Source organism: Salmo salar, chromosome 06 (genome assembly GCF_965601325.2).
Source record: "Salmo salar chromosome 06, fSalSal1, whole genome shotgun sequence".
NCBI classification, from domain to species: domain Eukaryota; kingdom Metazoa; phylum Chordata; class Actinopteri; order Salmoniformes; family Salmonidae; genus Salmo; species Salmo salar.
Window position 1 is genome coordinate 71,539,442 of NC_138296.1, and position 23,332 is coordinate 71,562,773.

Here is a 23,332-nt window from a genome sequence, read left to right on the forward strand (position 1 = left end):
CATTCAACGTGAGACGACTCGTTTTCATGCAAATTCTTTCATTAAGAAATACTGCACCAAACATCTTAATTAGATGTAAAATTGCACAACTAAGATCTCTGCAAAAACGTCACAATTAATCGCATATTTCTTGAGTTATTTTAGTGTATACTGGCTACGGCGTCTCAAAATAGACAAACAGTACTATTGCAGCTTTTTTCTCATTTTTTCCAAGCGAAGGTATTTTATTAAGGGAGTATGCGAGCACACTCGTTTGGTTCGGCTAGCCGAGTTTGCCTAGGCGCCAGCCGAACTGAAGCATGCTGACGCCTTTATTGAGCCCACTATCTGATGCTCTCCCCAGTCTACAGACCTCCCAGCAGGCATTTGAACAGGTGCCACGGTGCAGTTGCCATCAAGTGTGTGTGGGTCCAATGCACACACTTATCAAGAGAACATCCCTGGTGATCCCTACTGCCTCTGATCTCTTCTGCAACCAACAAGTACAGCTGGGTTGTATCTAATAATGGTGTGACACTTCCACCTAGCGGTGAATTCAAAATATATCTCAATGTTGACCACCTCAGTGACTGGACTATAGGGCACACGGTAAAGATGAATTGATAGGCTAATGGTTTGACACACTATGGGACATTGGCACATATCCAAAAGCTACTTACAGCCACAGACCTATAGCCTACAATAGCAACTAGAGACAGAATACACACATTTGTTGTATGAAGCATCTCCTCTACCCAAATTAAGCGATAATAGAATCACTAGGCTATTTATATTCCTGGTAAAAAAAAATGCCTCGTAAAGCCTACTCTTAGTATAAATTAAAGTCGAAATCTGCAATGACAATACTCAATTAATTGTGCTTTGCAGATGTAGAATATCCTACTAATGGGTGTAATCAAGGCCAAAAACGCAAATGCACTTGTCCAGGAGGTTCCACACGTAGATGTGCAACAGCAGAGACGCGCCCTTATATCAAGCTGTCAATCCCAAACCACCCCATCACCCCAACCAACTCTCTTGGTGGGCCCTCCGTTGTCACATGTTGTTGACGAAACGCTGAGGGTGACTTCCAGAGAGGGGATCAATAAACACATCAACTTCGGAACACACTCCTGACTTGAATGATGCAATTCATGTTCCACTTTTAAATAATACAAATTCGAATGAACAAATCCCCTCTGTCGTTTTACAAGATAGAAACCTCAGTAACAGTTAAACATTTAATTTGGGAGGTATTTCATCTGTTTCATCTGTTGTCAAGTCTCGAAATCAGACATAAACAAATGCACATGTCATATAATTAGGCATGCCTCCATTATTTTGTATGAAATTGTGCAAACTCCAAACATTTCTTGAACTGCATTGTTGGTTAAGGGCTTGTAAGAAAGCATTTCACAGTAAAGTCTACTACACCTGTTGACAAATAACATTTGATATGATTTGATTTGATATCACAGTGCGTTGTTGGGATAGCACTTTGCTCTGAAGCCTACAGCATTGCTGGCTTGATCGAAGAGAGTCATGGGTAACTGCATACATGGAGTGTGTCTAAAAGTGGGCGTGTCAACAGAACTGGGAGGATCAACAGAAGTGGGTGTATAGTAAGTGAATCAGCTAATTGGGCAGATTTGTTGCCACTTAAGACCATTTATGTGGCAGATTGGGCTGCACAACAAGTCGATTGATGACAACTGTAGAATTCTAGCTAAGCCTAACCCTTTTCCTAACCTTAACCTCATTCTCCTAACATGCAACATGAATTATCCTAACCTGCTATGCATTTTAGCTAACCCTAAGGTATCCCCCTTTCCCTAACACATTTCCTAAACTTAACCTTATTCTCCTAACCTGCCACGTTAATTATCCTAACCTGCTACGTTAATTCTCCTAACCTGCTATGCATTTTAGCTAAGCCTAACCCTAACCCTTTTCCTAACAATAACTTTATTCTCCTAACCTGCCACGTTAATTATCCTAACCTGCTACGTTAATTCTCCTAACCTGCTACATTAGTTATTTTAACCTGCTATGTAAACATTAAACTGACCCGCAGTGCACCTGGCTATGGCCGTTCTAACCAATAATGGAGTGCTGATGTTACACCCATCACTATTGATGCACCCACTGATGTTACACCCATCACTGTTGATCCATCCACTGATGTTACACCCATCACTGTTGATCCACCCACTGATGTTACACCCATCACTGTTGATCCACCCACTGATGTTAAACCCATCACTGTTGATCCACCCACTGATGTTACACCCATCACTGTTGATCCACCCACTGATGTTACACCCATCGCTGTTGATCCACCCACTGATGTTACACCCATCGCTGTTGATCCACCCACTGATGTTACACCCATCGCTGTTGATCCACCCACTGATGTTACACCCATTGCTGTTGATCCACCCACTGATGTTACACCCATCGCTGTTGATCCACCCACTGATGTTACACCCATCGCTGTTGATCCACCCACTGATGTTACACCCATCGCTGTTGATCCACCCACTGATGTTACACCCATCGCTGTTGATCCACCCACTGATGTTACACCCATCGCTGTTGATCCACCCACTGATGTTACACCCATCGCTGTTGATCCACCCACTGATGTTACACCCATTGCTGTTGATCCACCCACTGATGTTACACCCAGCGCTGTTGATCCACCCACTAATGTTACACCCATTGCTGTTGATCCACCCACTGATGTTACACCCATTGCTGTTGATCCACCCACTAATGTTACACCCATTGCTGTTGATCCACCCACTGATGTTACACCCATTGCTGTTGATCCACCCACGTGCCCCAGCACTGTTGACCACCCCGAGTCCCCATCGCTGTTGATCCACCCACTGATGTTACACCCATCGCGTGCCCCCCTGTCCCCTGCTGATCCACCCACTGATGTTACACCCATCGCTGTTGATCCACCCACTGATGTTACACCCAGCGCTGTTGATCCACCCACTGATGTTACACCCATCGCTGTTGATCCACCCACTAATGTTACACCCATTGCTGTTGATCCACCCACTGATGTTACACCCAGCGCTGTTGATCCACCCACTGATGTTACACCCAGCGCTGTTGATCCACCCACTAATGTTACACCCATTGCTGTTGATCCACCCACTGATGTTACACCCATTGCTGTTGATCCACCCACTGATGTTACACCCATCGCTGTTGATCCACCCACTGATGTTACACCCATTGCTGTTGATCCACCCACTCCTTTTGCAACGCCGACTTTCTGACACTCCAAGTAGGCAATTACCCATACTTGGTTGAAGTGGCTATCTGAGAGTCTAATCATTTTCACTCCTTCAGCTTTGGGACACTCGTGCAAATGGCGGAGGCACGCGTGAATTTGCAAATGGAGGGCCAAGGGAAAGGGGAAGGGAGTGATTTGCGATTCAGCTATAGAGAATGATAGAGAAAGCGTCCCATTAGTTTCCATTATGGCGCCTGAGCGCACAGGCAGCACCATTAATGCAATCTCCATTTTGAAGTAGTCAATTTTCTTCGTCACGATTGTCTGATCCATCCTGATGACCCAGTTGGACATGACTCCAACAGGGTCATCAGGAGGAATCAGCCAATAAGGTTGGAAGTCCCACCCAGTTGACTACATTGAAATGGTGGAAGCCCTCAATGGCGCTGCACATGCTAAATGACCTTTTGGCCACTAGAAGCCTTTGTCATTCTATATGGATTCAGCCAAGTTCTTGCTAAGATTCCCCGCCTATTCATTTCTAGTGGCTTCCACATTCGCCTATCACTTGAAGAGGCTGAATAAGGGGACAGGGTGGATGTTGATTATCTCTATCAAGCAAAGGGGTCATCAGTCTTTCCAGTCAGTGTATCGGTCCCTGGAGTGCAATACCCGCATGCGCAGTGCCATCAGTCTCGTCGGGTATCCTGAAGATCGAAAACAGAGAAGATGAGCTTGAGCACCCAGCACGGAACTCATGCATGATTTCCGCTTGCCTTTTGTAGTTTTTGCCTAATTCGGGGTTGATGTCGAATTGTCCAGCACTGTTGGAGATCAACGGCTATAACGGCATAATACGGTAATTTAAAGGTGTTGGGCATCACATTGCACCGGATGTCATTACACGCACCGAAATCTCGAGAAGGTATGTAGATATGTATTTTTTTCTCCATTATAATGAAATGCTTAATACCGAAATAAAAACCGTGTGCTTAGGCTATCAGTCTTTATATAGGCCATTTGGGGAACAAATTAGTGCACAACCTTGGAAAGTGTAGGCTTAGTCTTGTTTAATTAGTCATGAGCTGCTTTGAGGAATTGAACCGTTACATTCTGTTTCGTTCGTTCATTACTTTTATTCCTTTAGGCCTACTCCCTCCTCCTAAAAAACGGTGAACTTCTATGTGAGCATGCATGACAGATGGCAATAATGTAGCCCGTAAATAGACTTGGCGGAAAGAAACTTGTAGTAGGCTAGCACGATGTGTGGCACATAGGAACGCACTGGATACAGCCTATAAAATGTGCCTATAAAGTGTTTAGAGACTATTTTCATTACATTTTCCTACGAATGGATGTCCTACTAATGCTTTTGTATAAACGGTTAACCACATAATTTTCCCTGTTCAATCAACCACATTTTGACAATCCCCTGTCGCCCTGCGAATGTGGGTCGTCCGGCATTTGCACTTACATCTAAGCTCGTAGATCAATTGGATTTAAGCCTCTTGAGTGCTCCGCTCGAAACCTGCTGACGCGCCCGGGGTCTTTGTGTGCGATCATGCCCGTTTCCATGGGCGACCGGCCTATTCGCTGGATGACGTTTTTTCTCCTTCCATCCTCTCCTTTCCTCTTCCGTTTTGAAAACAAAACTAAACCCCCATTGTCAGTGAATGCATGTGCTTTTTCAGGGTCCCCCAAACTTACAATACATTTTCACAAATTCATTAGTCCTAACATGATCTATATGCACATGAGATGGTTCTAGTGTATGGTTCTTTAGTGCATGTTATAATAATAATAATAATATAACAATAACTTTATTTGTATATTGCTTTTCAATACAAGTAACAAAGTGCTTTATGTCATAAAATAATAAAATAAAAGTACTAACAAAGTAATAAAAACAAAACGACCATCTTTAGGCCTCTGCATTCTCATCTGTTGCGACTGTTACTTACACTTGTATTGTATAAAAACACCCCAATCCATTATTGAACTGATCCACTGGATGAATAATAGATTAATAAATGGACACCTGTTGTAAGGTGGATAGGGATAGGCCTATGCTGCAATTATGTAACGTTGTTCTCTATAGCTCATATGTTATGCATCAACTCAAATAATGCTAGAGTGGCACACATTTGTCAACTTTTTAATCAGTGTTTTTTTTTCTAATCTTGTTGCAGAATGGGTAACCCTAGGGATGGGATAATCACACACATAGACCTACAGCCATGTGTGTGGAGACAGAAAGAGAGAGAGAGAGACCCTCTTATGAACATAGATCCCTCATCTCTTATCCTCTGTAATGAACTGAAACTGCTTTTACGGCAGCGACCGGCCAGGTCTCTCACAGGTCTCTAATGCATGTTTGCATTACCAGCAGCTAGCTAGCGCCTCGAACAGTGACAGCTGTGTAGGGGGTTGGGGAGGCACCCTGACTTATTAATGGTCGGACAAACACTGATCAGTTGTTCAGTCCTCTTTTAGATCTGTGCAATTAGTGTGAGGCTGGAGATAAACCCTGCACAAACTGTTTAGACTAGGGAATGTTCTTACCTATAGGTGTTGCATGTGCAGAGTTTGGCAAACTCAGGTTTTGAACTTGATGGGCACCATGAAAACTTAGTGCGGCACATGGGGGATGTGTGAAACCTACTCCTTAGTGTGAAGTGTCCCCACTTGCACCAGTGGATAGCTAGTGTTTTGTGTGGAGGGGACTGGTAAGACACTTCAGGAGGGCAATCATGTGTGCTTGCAAGGCAGAGGTCCTGGGTTCGAGCCTCGGTTTGAGCCGCATCAGGAGAAAGTGGTACTCGCGAAACAAGCAGCGTGACATCCTTCACATTAGAACCAAATGTTATGTTAAGGTTTTCAGTTATCTAAAGGGGCTAATTACATTTATTTTCTAGCTTTCTTTACGCTAACACACCTGCTCCTTTTTCAGATGAACTCGCTTAAAAGTGAGCTCAAGTAGTCTGTCATAAAGTTTCTCTTCTATCTCTCACTGCAGCATAAGCAGGATCAAATCCAGACGCAGTCATGGAAGCTCTCACCCACTTTATGAATGACACGGTAGAGTTCTACAGATGGAGCCTTACTATAGCAGGTGAGTTAGTGTTGATCTCTCTTCTCTCACATAGCAGGGACAGTCTGATAATGTAACCACACACATGCATACAAACCCAGGTACACCACACACACATACAGTACCAGTCAAAAGTTTTGACACCCCAACTCATTGAAGGGTTTTTCTTTATTTTCACTATATTCTATATTGTAGAATAAGAGTGAAGACATCACAACTATGAAATAACCCATATGGAATCATGTAGTAACCAAAAAAGGGTTCAACAAAAATCGAAATATATTTTATAGTTGTGATTCTTCAAAGTAGGCGCCCTTTGCCTTGATGACAGCTTTGCACACTCTTGGCATTCTCTCAACCAGATTCATTAGGTAGTCACCTGGAATGCATTTCAATTAACAGGTGTGCCTTGTTAAAAGTTCATTTGTGGAATTTCTTTCCTTCTTAATGCGTTTGAGCCAATCAGTTGTGTTGTGAAAAAGAAGGGATGGTATACAGAAGATAGCCGTGTTTGGTAAAAGACCAAGTCCATATTATGGCAAGAACAGCTCAAATAAGCAAAGAGAAATGACAGTCCATCATTACTTTAAGACATGAAGGTCAGTCAATCCAGAACATTTTTGGAACTTTGAAAGTTTCTTCAAGTGCAGTCTCCAAAACCATCAAGCGCTATGATGAAACTGGCTCTCATGAGGACCGACACAGGAAAGGAAGACCCAGAGTTACCTCTGCTGCAGAGGATAAGTTCATTAGAGTTACCAGCCACAGAAATTGCAGCCCAAATGAATGCTTCACGGAGTTCAAGTAACAGACTCATCTCAACATCAACTGTTAAGAGGAGACTGCATGAATCAGGCCTTCATGGTCAAACTGCTGCAAAGAAACCACTACTAAAGGGCACCAATAAGAAGAAGAGACTTGCTTGGGCCAAGAAACGGGAGCAATGGACATTAGACTGGTGGAAATCTGTCCTTTGGTCTGATGAGTCCAAATTTGAGCTATTTGGTTCCAACCGCCGTGTCTTAGTGAGACGCAGAGTAGGTGAACAGATGATCTCTGCATGTGTAGTTCACACCATGAAGCATGGAGGAGGAGGTGTAATGGTGTTGGGGTGCTTTTCTGGTGACACCGTCTGTGATTTATTTTGAATTCAAGGCACACTTAACCAGCAGGGGTACCACAGCATTCTGCGGAGATACACCATCCCATCTGGTTTGCGCTTAGTGGGACTATCATTTGTTTTTCAACAGGACAATGACCCAACACACCTCCAGGCTGTGAAAGGGCTATCTGACCAAGAAGGAGAGTGATGGAGTACTGCATCAAATGACCTGGCCTCCGCAATCACCCGGCCTCAACCCAATTGAGATTGTTTGGGATGAGTTGGACGGCAGAGTGAAGGAAAAGCAGCCAACAAGTGCTCAGCATATGTGGGAACTCCTTCAAGACTGTTGGAAAAGCATTCCAGGTGAAGCTGGTTGAGAGAATGTCAAGTATGTGCAAAGCTGTCATCAAAGCAAAGGGTGGCTATTTTGAAGAATCTCAGCTATAAATATATTTGGATTTGTTTCAATTTTGGTTACTACATGATTACCTGTGTTATTTCATTGTTTTGATGTCTTCACTATTATTCTACAAATAGTAAAAATAAAGAAAAACCCTTGAATGAGTAGGTGTGTCCAAACCTTTGACTGGTACTTTACATACTACTGTTGACTGTGTCATGTGACTGTTAGAATGTTCCATTTCATGTTTGTTTGACTAACCTAGAAAAAGTCTTCTTCTTTTCATTTGACTAACCTACACAGCACCCTCCAAAAACACATAAGCACTGTAACTCCTATGGTTGTCCATATGTCTGCCTATGCTGTGTTTGTGGGTCAATCACTGTCTCAGCATTCAAATTGAATAGATATTTAAAAAGCTTTTTCAAATAAGTATTTTTACAATACTCCTGTTCCACCTGTCTACACTACACTCTATCTCAGTCTGTCTTCAGTTCATTGTCAGTGTTACCTTACACTGAAAACTACACTTGTAGGCTACGTGCACTAACAGTGTGTGTGTGTGTGTGTGTGTGTGTGTGTGTGTGTGTGTGTGTGTGTGTGTGTGTGTGTGTGTGTGCAATACAATACACTATTAGAGCAATACGGAACTAGAGTTGAGTATACCCTCAAGACACCATTGGTGCAACATTATGTAGTCTCACATTCATATATTATGTAGTCTTACATGTGAGTCTGTTATAATGACCACTTCTGACATTACCCCTTTCCTCTCCTGTCCCTCTTCCAGACAAGCGGGTGGAGAAATGGCCGATGATGTCATCGCCCGCCCCCACCCTGGCCATCAGCTGCCTGTACCTGCTCTTCCTGTGGGCGGGGCCTAAGTACATGCAGAATCGCGAGCCTTTCCAGCTAAGGAAGACCCTCATAGTGTACAACTTCAGTATGGTGATACTCAACTTTTACATCGCCAAAGAGGTAACCAGCTCCATTCCTTTTTCAACAAAAGTAATTCAGGAAACGTTCCATTTCGTTTCAGGCCATGGTCTTTATGATTCCCAGTCCCAGTGTCAGTGTCTACAGATTGGAAAGGGCTTTAAAGTTGATAACAATATGACACCTGCTCCAGTTGGTGGGCAAGGTGGAGCCATCACCAAATGGCTGATGTAGCATGCCATATACCAACCCTGCCTGAACTCAATACCATACTCCCATACCATACCCAGCACTGCACCTGTCAACCATCCTCTACAGTTACATCTATATAGTCTTTTTAGAACTGTAGGCCCAGAGGATACAGGGTCTAGGGCACAACTCCAATCCTCGATGGCTGCAGTCCTGGTGGTTTTCATTTCTCCCTAGCAATTCTTTTACACCCCCATTCACCCAGGTGTAAATTGGTCTCTGTGGCCCTTGAGGACTGGTGTTGTGTATCTGTGGTCTAGAGGAAAGGGACTACCCCTAACGTTGTGTACTTAACGTTGTGTCCCTAACATTGTATCCCTGTGGTCCTCAGCTTCTCCTGGGTGCGAGAGCAGCGGGATACAGCTACCTATGTCAACCTGTCAGCTATTCCAACGACGTCAACGAAGTCAGGGTGAGAAAACATGACACACTACAGATGTACTATCTTAATTTGGTCACTCTGTTGTTGGAGTGTCGTGTCTGTGACTATCATTAAATGTGAAGACTTATTTTATCAAATCAATTCTATGTGTAATTGTTATTACGTGATAAAACTAATCATGTAAACTTTAATTAACTAGGTAGTCGGGGCACCACCGGAAAATGTTTATAGAGTCTCTATTTCCCGAATCGACTCTTAAGATATTTTCATATCTTATCGATTAGTCTTCTATTAATGTATCATTATTACCTCATCAGTTCTCATTACTGAATGTCGCAAACCCTTGGATATCTGTACGAACCCTAGTCTCGAAACTGAATCTGCGATATACAAAATGGCTTAATTATTTATTTACTAAACAAATCACAGAAATACATAAACAAACAATATAGTTATTGGTTACTAACACAATGCATTGATAAGTCCCTAGTGGGCTAAACCGGTATGACCGCTTGGTAGACAATGGAAAGAGGTGGGGACAGATAAAAAGCGGGAAAGACAAAATGGATTCACTACACACAGTTGAAAATGATATTCATTGAAATGCCAATCCTAAGCACATGAACGGCCGCTCATTCAAAAATAATTGCAATGTATATATACTGCTCAAAAAAATAAAGGGAACACTTAAACAACACATCCTAGATCTGAATGATAGAAATAATCTTATTAAATACTTTTTTCTTTACATAGTTGAATGTGCTGACAACAAAATCACACAAAAATAATCAATGGAAATCCAATTTATCAACCCATGGAGGTCTGGATTTGGAGTCACACTCAAAATTAAAGTGGAAAACCACACTACAGGCTGATCCAACTTTGATGTAATGTCCTTAAAACAAGTCAAAATGAGGCTCAGTAGTGTGTGTGGCCTCCACGTGCCTGTATGAACTCCCTACAATGCCTGGGCATGCTCCTGATGAGGTGGCGGATGGTCTCCTGAGGGATCTCCTCCCAGACCTGGACTAAAGCATCCGCCAACTCCTGGACAGTCTGTGGTGCAACATGGCGTTGGTGGATGGAGCGAGACATGATGTCCCAGATGTGCTCAATTGGATTCAGGTCTGGGGAACGGGCGGGCCAGTCCATAGCATCAATGCCTTCCTCTTACAGGAACTGCTGACACACTCCAGCCACATGAGGTCTAGCATTGTCTTGCATTAGGAGGAACCCAGGGCCAACCGCACCAGCATATGGTCTCACAAGGGGTCTGAGGATCTCATCTCGTTACCTAATGGCAGTCAGGCTACCTCTGGCGAGCACATGGAGGGCTGTGCGGCCCCCCAAAGAAATGCCACCCCACACCATGACTGACCCACCGCCAAACCGGTCATGCTGGAGGATGTTGCAGGCAGCAGAACGTTCTCCACGGCGTCTCCAGACTCTGTCACGTGCTCAGTGTGAACCTGCTTTCATCTGTGAAGAGCACAGGGCACCAGTGGCGAATTTGCCAATCTTGGTGTTCTCTGGCAAATGCCAAACGTCCTGCACGGTGTTGGGCTGTAAGCACAACCCCCACCTGTGGACGTCGGGCCCTCATACCACCCTCATGGAGTCTGTTTCTGACCGTTTGAGCAGACACATGCACATTTGTGGCCTGCTGGAGGTCATTTTGCAGGGCTCTGGTAGTGCTTCTCCTGCTCCTCCTTGCACAAAGGCGGAGGTAGCGGTCCTGCTGCTGGGTTGTTGCCCTCCTACGGCCTCCTCCACGTCTCCTGATGTACTGGCCTGTCTCCTGGTAGCGCCTCCATGCTCTGGACACTACGCTGACAGACACAGCAAACCTTCTTGCCACAGCTCGCATTGATGTGCCATCCTGGATGAGCTGCACTACCTGAGCCACTTGTGTGGGTTGTAGACTCCGTCTCATGCTACCACTAGAGTGAAAGCACCGCCAGCATTCAAAAGTGACCAAAACATCAGCCAGGAAGCATAGGAACTGAGAAGTGGTCTGTGGTCCCCACCTGCAGAACCACTCCTTTATTGGGGGTGTCTTGCTAATTGCCTATAATTTCCACCTGTTGTCTATTCCATTTGCACAACAGCATGTGAAATTTATTGTCAATCAGTGTTGCTTCCTAAGTGGACAGTTTGATTTCACAGAAGTGTGATTGACTTGGAGTTACATTGTGTTGTTTAAGTGTTCCCTTTTTTTTGAGCAGTGTATTTACGCCCGTATGTTGTTGTTGTTTTCTTTGTTGGAATCGCCGGTCCGTCTGCTGGTGAGTCAGCTCATCAGAGAGTCTCTGGTTAACTTCCCCAGGAGTCACAATGTCTTTCGTAGTTGTCGCTTTCTCAGAGGCTCTGGATAGTGTCTGTTGTAATGGATACGTCAGGCGTACAGATGGTTGTTGCATAGAATAGATGCTTCCGTGGTTGTCGGTATTCTCGTACTAGATTTACGTAATTTCCAGCTGCAGACTAGTAATTCTATGTCTAGGATTTGCTCTTATTCTGTAGTGATCGATAGTCTCAGAGTTTAACCATTTCCAGTCGTGTAGCCAACGCTCCACGGTGTATGGTTTTGTCCTTTGGTAATAGAATTGTAGCCATTTCAACGTGGGGACCAAGTCCTCACGTTCTCCTGGAATAGTGTGATTTCGTCACAGGGGTTTTTATACTTGGGGTAGAAAAGGGGGTGTTTCATCATTCCCACCCAATGTCTGTGTTCACTTGGGGCGGGACCACCGATTGAGCATAAGTTACAATGGAAAATAATTCTCAGTTCGAATGCTAACATCATATTGCTGTCCTCACAAAAGGACCATTATACTCAGTCATTCATTCTATACAACATTTTGATGCAAACCTCATAACTGGGAAGTGTGGACAAGCAGAGATATCGTTATCTTGTCCTACTACTTTTCCGTGATGTCATAGAATAAAACAACTTTGACAAGATTGTTCTTTAATTACCCATGGACCATTCCCACATTCTCAAAAATATAAATATTGTTTAATTATTCAAACTTTTGATGTCCAAGGGTCTCTCTGTGTTCCACAGTTTACATTACAATCTCGAACACTATAGAGCATAGAGGCAGAGTATTTTATGACCGCCATAAAACAGCCGACTTCCAGCTGTCCCCCTCTACGAGAGAGAGCACTCTGTAGAGCGGACACACTGTAACCTGATTCTTCAGATCGTCACAGGAGAGTTATGACAAGAGAACTTTCCTGTGCAGCAGGACATTTAAAAAAACATTTAATTCAAGATTTAAAAAGGCTTCTAAAGTTTGTAATTTCCACTTAAACATTTCAGACTTGATTTCCCAAGTGAAAAATGTATCAACACCTACTAAAAGGTCCATTAATTGTCATCCACATAATAATTCACATTTCCTGTTGCAGCAGCATTATTTTCCTGCTGTCAGAAACGGGTCAAATTAAGATAGTACATCTGTACACTCTTGCAATCAATTTGGTGGAAAGACCAAGAGCTAGAGCTTGTCTGGTCATTCTGTTCATAAACCAGAAAAGACCGGACATGTTAGCCTTCTACCCATTTTTTTATTGATACAGGCTGGGTCTCTGTATTTAAGGTGTAGAATGAGGTCCAGCTTTAGCAGCATGTGGTTCTCTGTAAATCTAAGCAGCCGTGCTGTAATCTTATTGCAGACTATTACTCTGTGTGTGTGTGTGTGTGTGTGTGTGTGTGTGTGTGTGTGTGTGTGTGTGTGTGTGTGTGTGTGTGTGTGTGTGTGTGTGTGTGTGTGTGTGTGTGCGTGTGTGTGTGCAAGAGAAAGAGAGGGAGAGTAGGAGAATGTCAGAGACAGATCTATGGCGATTCCAGGACAGAGGGGGTGTCACCTTTAGCATAAAGGGGAGGAGTTATTAGGTCTCACCACTTCTGTCCCCGCCCATGGCATGATGGCATTACTGAGGGATAAGAGTGACACTCAGGGCAGTGTGTGTGTGTGTGTGTGTGTGTGTGTGTGTGTGTGTGTGTGTGTGTGTGTGTGTGTGTGTGTGTGTGTGTGTGTGTGTGTGTGCACGAATTACAAAGGGATACGACAGAGAAAGAGTATGTTGGCGGGAGGTTGGTAATGGATAATGACAGGCTACTTTGTCCCATAGATAGTCTGACATACAAGAGGTTGAGCTCTACTTTCCCTATAGGGAACAAGCCAGCAACAAGCCTGATACATCTCTCAGTTAATCTCAGGTATCAGATTTTACTGTACCAAACCCTTATCAAGCCACTTTCTCTACCAGACCGCAGGCTAACCTGCCATGTCATTCATCAATGACCCCTTTCATTGTCATCACCAATCCCCTATGGACGGAGTTGACGCTAACATTGCTGACTCTGACTTTAGAATTAGGCGGATGATCCAATCACCATCTGAGCATTCAAATTGAATAGATATTGAAATAACGTGTGCAAATAACTATTCTTACAATACTCCTGGTCCCACCTTTCTACACTACACTCTATCTCAATACAGTCTCTTCAGTACAGTGTCAGTGTTACCTTACACTGAAAACTACACCTGTAGGTTACATGCACATGTGTGTGCATGTGGGTGTGTGCATGTGGATGTGTGCATGTGGGTGTGTGCATGTGGGTGTGAGTGTGTGTCCTTGGTACATATGTGTGTGGACGATGCATGATGATGAGAGTGAGTGTGAAAAGCAAGGTGGCTACCTTTTGATCTCCATAATCCCAACCCAGTGGAATCCATAGAACCCTACAGAATCCTCTTTAAAGTGTTTCAGGAAATTGGGAATCTTTATTGTCTTTGAGACTTGAGTTTCTGAAACCAGATGGTTTTGAGCACCAATGATGTAATCTTGTGTTAAAGCTCACTCCCTCCCTCTTCCCGTTGGCAGATAGCGTCGGCTCTGTGGTGGTACTACATCTCTAAGGGAGTGGAGTATCTGGACACAGTGTTCTTCATCCTGAGGAAGAAGATCAACCAGGTCAGCTTCCTCCATGTCTACCATCACTGCACCATGTTTATCCTCTGGTGGATCGGAATCAAGTGGGTCCCTGGAGGACAATGTGAGTACCTGGGGGGTACATTGGGGTTATGTGTGTGTGTTCGTGCATTTGTGTAGGGTAGGTGATTAAATGTTCCCACCTGGATACACTGGTTAATCTCTACCCTTTTTTTTCTTTATTTCACCTTTATTTAACCAGGTAGGCTAGTTGAGAACAAGTTCTCATTTGCAACTGCGACCTGGCCAAGATAAAGCATAGCAATTCGACACATACAACAACACAGAGTTACACATGGAATATACAAAACATAGCCAATAATACATACAGTAGAACAAAAGAAAACAAAATGTCTATATACAGTGAGTGCAAATGAGGTAAGTTAAGGCAATAAATAGGCCACGGTGGCGAAGTAATTACAATATAGCAATTAAACACTGGAATGGTAGATGTGCAGAAGATGAATGTGCAAGTAGAGATACTGGGGTGCAAAGGAGCAAGATAAATAAATAAATACAGTATGGGGATGAGGTAGGTAGATAGATGGGCTGTTTACAGATGGGCTATGTACAGGTGCAGTGATCTCTGAGCTGCTCTGACAGCTGGTGCTTAAAGCTAGTGAGGGAAATATGAGTCTCCAGCTTCAGAGATTTTTGCAGTTCGTTCCAGTCATTGGCAGCAGAGAGAGAACTGGAAGGAAAGACGACCAAAGGAGGAATTGGCTTTGGGGGTGACCAGTGAGATAAACCTGCTGGAGTGCGTGCTACGAGTGGGTGTTGCTATGGTGACCAGTGAGCTGAGATAAGGCGGGGCTTCACCTAGCAGCGACTTGTAGATAACCTGTAGCCAGTGGGTTTGGCGACGAGTATGAAGCGAGGGCCAACCAACGAGAGCGTACAGGTTGCAATGGTGGGTAGTGTATGGGGCTTTGGTGACAAAACGGATGGCACTGTGATAGACTGCATCCAGTTTGTTGAGTAGAGTGTTGGAGGCTATTTTATAGATGACATCACCGAAGTCGAGGATCGGTAGGGTGGTCAGTTTTACGAGGGTATGTTTGGCAGCATGAGTGAAGGATGCTTTGTTGCGATATAGGAAGCCGATTCTAGATTTAATTTTGGATTGGAGATGCTTAATGTGAGTCTGGAAGGAGAGTTTACAGTCTAACCAGACACCCAGGTATTTGTAGTTGTCCACGTATTCTAAGTCAGAGCCGTCCAGAGTAGGGATGCTGGACGGGCGAGCAGGTGCGGGCAGTGATCGATTGAATAGCATGCATTTAGTTTTACTTGGGTTTAAGAGCAGTTGGAGGCCACGGAAGGAGTGTTGTATGGCATTGAAGCTCGTCTGGAGGTTAGTTAACACAGTGTCCAAAGAAGGGCCAGATGTATACAGAATGGTGTCGTCTGCGTAGAGGTGGATCAGAGAATCACCAGCAGCAAGAGCAACATCATTGATGTATACAGAGAAGAGAGTCAGCCCGAGAATTGAACCCTGTGGCACACCCATATAGACTGCCAGAGGTCCGGACAACAGGCCCTCCGATTTGACACACTGAACTCTATCAGAGAAGTAGTTGGTAAACCAGGTTAGGCAATCATTTGAGAAACCAAGGCTGTCAAGTCTGCCAATAAGAATGTGGTGATTGACAGAGTCGAAAGCCTTGGCCAGGTCAATGAATACGGCTGCACAGTAATGACTCTTATCATACTGTTCTGAAATAGCATGCTAGCCACTCATAAGCAGCCTGACTTGTATCCCCTTGGAAATACCTTTATCCTTTATCCCCCTCATAGCGTTCTTCGGAGCAGGCATAAACTCATCCATCCATGTCCTGATGTATGGATACTATGGCCTGGCCGCTTTCGGACCCAAGATCCAGAAATTCCTCTGGTGGAAGAAATACCTGACCATTATTCAGATGGTAAGTCTCCCTCTTGCTGTGGACATAGCACAGCTGTTCAGGTAGTGTATGATTGATACCGAAACACATCTTTGCATGTCAAAATATATTTCATTGTTTGGAGTGTGCGGTCTGACTCATTCATCATGGATTATATTGGGATTATTACATTTGAATTGAGCATGTCAGGTCTGTTGTCTGTTTTATGTACGTCACAGATCCAGTTCCACGTGACCATTGGCCATGCCGGCCACTCCCTCTACACTGGCTGCCCATTCCCTGCCTGGATGCAGTGGGCCCTGATTGGCTACGCCGTCACCTTCATCATCCTATTCGGCAACTTTTACTACCAGACCTACCGACGCACCCCACGTTCTGCCCACAAGGCGGCCAAGCCCGTCACTAATGGTGTCTCCATGGCAACCAATGGCTACAACAAGCTACAGGACGTAGAGGAAAATGGGCTGAAGCAGCAGAAAAAGGGAAGAGCGAAAAGGGAGTAAGGAGAGGGTGGAGAGGATGGAGGAAGCCTCTGTCAGACCAACACGAGGACCGTGGGGTGAAAAGGCAGAGGAGATAGGGGGGTTCAGGGGTGAAAGTTCAAAAGTCAAATGGGATTCCACCACACCCCTGCCCCTGCAGGATGTTTCGAGGATGTGATTTGTGACCAATTTGTGTGTGTGTGTTTGTGGGGGGGGGGATGATTTGGTGAGGTTTGTATTCTGCGATTTGGTAAGGTTTGGGTATGGAGGGATGGGGGTAGGAGGAGGGTGTTGGTTATCTGTTTACAACAAAAGAAGATCGCTGCTCTTCATGTAGAGTCTGTGCTCTGTCTCCTTACTTTGGGGTCCTGGTCAAAGACAAGACCTTAAAAAGACCACAACACAACCACAGGGACTCCCAAACTGCTCAGCTGCCGCAACGTTTCCAACCAAAACTCCACCTCCACCATTTTGTACTTTTCTTTGTTTAACTCAATGCTGATGTAGTGATACAAATGCTTATTTATTTTTGTAGCATTGTAAATGGTATTTTACGTATTAAATTATTTCAATTGAATAATCTTCCAGAAACGTATACCAAAGAGGATTTATTTTTCATTGCGTGATGAGTAAGGGAACTACTGGTGGAGCATTATTGAGGATTAAACAGTTGTTTTACAGTACAGGAACTGTTCTCAATTCTATTTGTGGCAGTACTACCTGTCTACGTGGAACACACAGACTAGCTGCAAGCCCCCTCTGCCATACAGACCTGCCCTAAAGTACATAATAAACACATACACAAACACAAGAATTCAAACCCCTTGACTTTTTCCACATTTAGTTACGTTTACAGCCTTATACTAAAATTGATAAAATACATTTTCTCTCATAAATCTACACACAATACGCCATAATGACAAAGTAAAAACCGATTTTTTTTAACATTATGCAAATGTGTTAAAAATAGAAAACAGAAATACGTTATTTACAAAAGTATTCAGACCCTTTGCTATGAGACTCGAAATTGAGCTCACGTGCATCCTGCTTCCATTGATCATCCTTGAGATGTTTCTACAACTTTATTGGAGTCCACCTGTGGTAAATGCAATTGATTGGACATGATTTGGAAAGGCACACACCTGTCAAGATAAGGTCCCACAGTTGACAGTGCATGTCAGAGCAAAAACCAAGCCATGAGGTCGAAGGAATTGTCCATAGAGCTCCGAGACAGGATTGTGTCGAGGCACAGATCTGGGGAAAGGTACCAACACATTTCTGCAGCATTGAAGGTCCCCAAGAACACAGTGGCCTCCATCATTCTTAAATGGAAGAAGTTTGGAACCACTAAGACTCTTCCTAGAGCTGGCCACCCGGCCAAACTGAGCAATCGGGGGAGAAGGGCCTTGGTCAGAGAGGTGACCAAGAACCCGATGGTCACTCTGACAGAGCTCCAGAGGATCTCTGTGGAGATGGGAGAACCTTCCAGAATGACAACCATCTCTCAAGCACTCCACCGATCAGGCCTTTATCATAGAGTGGCCAGACGGAAGCTTCTCCTCAGCAAAAGGCACATGACAGCCCGCTTGGAGTTTGCCAAAAGGCACCTAAAGGACTCTCAGACCATGACAAACAAGATTCCCTGGTCTGATGAAACTGTGATTGAACTCTTTGGCCTGAATGCCAAGCATCACGTCTTACGGTGAGGCATGATGGTGGCAGCATCATGCTGTGGGGATATTTTTCAGCGGCAGGGACTGGGAGACTAGTCAGGATCGAGGGAAAGATGAACGTGAAAGAGGAAAGTACAGAGAGATCCTTGATGAAAACCTGCTCCAGAGTGCTCAGGATCTCAGACTGGGGCGAAGGTTCACCTTCCAACAGGACAACGACCCTAAGCACACAGCCAAGACAGAAGTGGCTTCAGGACAAGTCTCTAAATGTCCTTGAGTGGCCCAGCCAGAGCCCGGACTTGAACCCGATCGAACATCTCTGTAGAGACCTGAAAATAGCTGTGCAGCAATGGTTCCCAACCAACCTGAAAGAGCTTGAGAGGATCTTCAGTGAAGAATGGGAGAAACTACCCAAATACAGGTGTGCCAAGCTTGTAGCGTCATACCCAAGAAGACTCGAGGCTGTAATTTCTGCCAAAGGTGCTTCAACAAAGTACTGAGTAAAGGGTCTGAATACTTATGTAATTGTGATATTTCAGTTTTTTATTTTTAATACATTTGCAAAAAATATATAAAAACCTGTTTTTGCTTTGTCATTATGGGGTATTGTGTGTAGATTGATGAGGGGGAAAAATGATTTAATTCCTTTTAGAATAAGGCTGTAACATAACAAAATGTGGAAAAAGTCAAGGGGTCTGAATACTTTCTGAATGCATTGTACCTGGCATGTGTATGTATGTACAAGAGAGTGCAGGAACAATGACAAGTGCATGTTTAGTGCATGGTATTATAACAACAGGAGTTTGGGTGGGTAATCATCTGTGCAAGTTGTTAGTGTATCATTATGAAGATTGGGTGGCTACCATACTGCACATGCAAGTTGGCTGACCAATACCTTTACTCCTATACTGTTTGTCTATTGTTTGGTTGTCAAATTGGTCCTGTGCATTTATATTGTTATTTTTTTTGCTGTTGTGGATCTTATGGGTTTTCTGCATAATTTTCCTCTCTTTTTTTGCTGTGCAATGTAGCTATGGTGCAACTGGGAAACATGTCTAACTCAAGATGACCAATAGGACTGAGGGGAAAAATGATACCTCATCCCAAAGGGCTTTTAAAAAAACAAACAGTATATTCATTATTTTATTTAAATTAAACACATACAGCTACTGGCTACAATGGAAATAAAGAGGATGCCAACACCCTCGTTGTTCTTCATGTGTATGTTAGTGTATGTTAGTGTCTGTTTCCTCATCAATGTGTATCTTTGTTTGTATGTTTTGTCTTTTATTTAGGACTTTTAAAAAATGAATACCTGAGCTAACCAATACCAAACTATAATATCAAAACTAAACCTTAAACCTTCAATATCCTATTTCCTAACCCTAAACCTGCTAAAAACCCTTCTTTCTCTACCGCCATCTCAGAGACCCTCTCTCCATCCTCCACTCCCTACAGAAGCCTTTAGAATTCTCATTCTCAAAGTTTGCAAAGGTCTGTGCATATCTTGCTCTGATGAGTAGGATTCCTCCACCTCTCCTCTACCAGCCCACCCCACCCCCTTTCCCTCTGTCCCCTGGGTCAAGCAGATTCCTGGGAGTAACAGAGAGGAAGAGAGGCCTGTGTCTGGGGCTTGGCCAGACAGCTCTATTGTAATCTAGGGGAGGGGGGGGTAAATTGGCTTTAGCTGTAAAAGAGCTTATGTCCACGTCACACAGCTAGTTAACCCAGGAATTCATGTCACTGTGGAAAAAAAGGAGTCTTCTGTAATCTTCCACTGGGTCATTGACACTCATATACAGTATGTACATACTGAATATAGTACACTGAGTGCACAAAACATTAGGAACACCTGCTCTTTCCATGACATAGACTGACCAGGTGAATCTAGCTGAAAGCTGTGATCCCTTATTGATGTCACTTGTTAAATCCACTTCAATCAGTGTAGATTAAATAAGGATATTTAAGCCTTGAAACAGTTGAGACATGGATTGTGTATGTGTGCCATTCAGAGGGTGAATGGGCAAGACAAAAAATGTAAGTGACTTGAACAGGGTATGGTAGTAGCTGCCAGGCGCACTGGTTAGTGTTAAGATCTGCAACGCTGCTGGGTTTTCCCGCTCAAGACTTTCCCATGTGTTTCAAGAATGGTCCACCACCCAAAAGACATCCAGCCAACTTGACACAACTGTGGGAAGCATTGGAGTCAACATCGGCCAGCATCCCTGTGGAACGCTTGCAACACCGTGTAGAGTCCATGCCCCAACGAATTGTGGGTGTTCTGAGTGCAAAATGGATGCAACTCAATATTAGGAAGGTGTTCCTAATGTTTCGTACACTCAGTGTAGATATATATATATATATATATATATATATATATATATATATATATATATATATACAAACACGGAGAGAACAATATGCAACATTCACATATAGTAACACACACAACTCCACATACAGTATGCAACGCACACACACACACCAGCCGACACTCTCCTGTGCCAGGCGTTGTTTCCACGTTGTTTCCATGTGTTGGATGTGTTTGGTACCATTCCATTGATTCCATTCCAGCCATTACAATGAGCCCGTCCTCCTATAGCTCCTATCACCAGCCTCCTCCACTTTCGCCATTGGTATCCTCTAGCATGTCCTCAATACACTGCCCCATCCTCTTACCTTCCCCATTATCCCTGCCACATTTGACTGTCTTTATAAACTTACAAACTACACTGACTCACACCACTGCAATTTCACATGAACCCCTTCCCCCTCTAACTATTTTTCCGGGATGGAGGAGAGGATGAAGTGATGAGTGTGTAGAGGCTAGAGGTGTTTGTCCTCCCAGGGGATACAGCGGGATCTATCCCAAGCTCTAAGAGGATTGCAGTAGGCCATAGCTTTCCATCAGGGTCACTTAACACAGGTCACCATAACCTGTACTGCACCTGTGCTCTTAGCACTGCTCTGAACTCACACTACCTCCTAACCACAGATCTAGGATCAGATTACCTACTCAATTCTAGCCTTCACTATTAGGAAGATGAACAAAATATCTGACCCTGTATCAAATCAAATCAAAGTGTATTTGTCATGTGCTCTGAAAACAACAGGTGTAGACCTTACAGTGAAATGCTTACTTACAGGCCCTAACCAACAGTGCAATTTTTAAGTAAAAAATAGGTATTAGGAGAACAATAGATAAGTAAGGAAATAAAAAACAACAGTAAAAAGACAGTGAATAATAACAGTAGCGAGGCTATATACAGGTAGTATGCACATGTAGGTATGGTTAAAGTTACTATGCATATATAATAAACAGAGTAGCAGTAGCGTAAAAGAGGGGTTGGCGGGTGGTGGGTGGCGGGACATAATGCAAGACAGTCGTAAAGAGGGCACAACAAAACCTATTCCCCCTCAGGAAACTGAAAAGATTTGGCATGGGTCCTCAGATCCTCAAAAGGTTCTACAGCTGCAACATCGAGAGCATCCTCACTGGTTGCATCACTGCCTGGTACGGTAACTGCTTGGCCTCCGACCGCAAGGCACTACAGAGGGTAGTGCGTACGGCCCAGTACATCACTGGGGCTAAACTGCCTGCCATCCAGGACCTCTACACCAGGTGGTGTCAGAGGAAGGCCCTAAAAATTGTCAAAGACCCCACCCACCCCAGTCATAGACTGTTCTCTCTACTACCGCATGGCAAGCAGTTACCTGGAGCGCCAAGTCTTGGACCAAAAGGCTTCTCAGCAGCTTTTACCCCCAAGCCATAAGACTCCTGGCTACCCGGACTATTTGCATTGTGGGTGGGGCATATTCCTGAGGGGGAATAGGTTTTGTTGTGCCCTCTTTACGACTGTCTTGGTGTGATTGGACCGTTCTAGTTTCTTGGTGATGTGGACACCAATGAACTTAAAGCTCTCAACCTGCTCCACTACAGCCATGTCGATGAGAATGGGGGCGTGCTCGGTCCTCCTTTTCCTGTAGTCCACAATCATCTCCTTAGTCTTGGTTATGTTGAGGGATACGTTGTTATTCTGGCACCACCCGGCCAGGTCTCTGACCTCCTCCCTATAGGCTGTCTCATCATTGTCGGTGATCAGGCCTACCACTGTTGTGTCATCTGCAAAATGAATGATGGTGTTGGAGTCGTACCTGGCCACGCAGTTGTGGGTGAACAGGGAGTACAGGAGGGGACAGAGCATGCACCCCTGAGGGGCTCCAGTGTTGAGGATCAGCGTGGCGGATGTGTTGCTACCTACCCTCACCACCTGGGGGCGGCCCGTCAGGAAGGTCAGGATCCAGTTGCAGAGGGAGGTGTTTACATTTACATTTACATTTAAGTCATTTAGCAGACGCTCTTATCCAGAGCGACTTACAAATTGGTGCATTCACCTTATGATATCCAGTGGAACAACCACTTTACAATAGTGCATCTAAATCTTTTAGGGGGCGGGGGGTAGAAGGATTACTTTATCCTATCCTAGGTATTCCTTAAAGAGGTGGGGTTTCAGGTGTCTCCGGAAGGTGGTGATTGACTCCGCTGTCCTGGCGTCGTGAGGGAGCTTGTTCCACCATAGGGGTGCCAGAGCAGCGAACAGTTTTGACTGGGCTGAGCGGGAACTGTGCTTCCTCAGAGGTAGGGGGGCCAGCAGGCCAGAGGTGGATGAGCGCAGTGCCCTCGTTTGGGTGTAGGGACTGATCAGAGCCTGAAGGTACGGAGGTGCCGTTCCCCTCATGGCTCCGTAGGCAAGCACCATGGTCTTGTAGCGGATGCGAGCTTCAACTGGAAGCCAGTGGAGAGAGCGGAGGAGCGGGGTGACGTGAGAGAACTTGGGAAGGTTGAACACCAGACGGGCTGTGGCATTCTGGAT

At 44.4% G+C, this 23,332-nt stretch overlaps 1 protein-coding gene across 2 annotated transcripts; it reads left to right on the forward strand.

The window, feature by feature from the left end:
* Nucleotides 1-3,458: 3,458 nt before the first annotated feature.
* Nucleotides 3,459-19,660, forward strand: elovl4 (elongation of very long chain fatty acids-like 4). Of its 2 annotated transcripts, NM_001195552.1 has the most exon segments (8): nt 3,955-4,157; nt 6,249-6,344; nt 8,619-8,806; nt 9,345-9,425; nt 14,292-14,463; nt 16,197-16,324; nt 16,522-16,951; nt 19,145-19,660. In NM_001195552.1, coding segments are annotated over 6 exon segments (921 nt in total). In that variant the 5' UTR covers nt 3,955-4,157; nt 6,249-6,277; the 3' UTR covers nt 16,807-16,951; nt 19,145-19,660.
* Nucleotides 19,661-23,332: the final 3,672 nt, after the last annotated feature.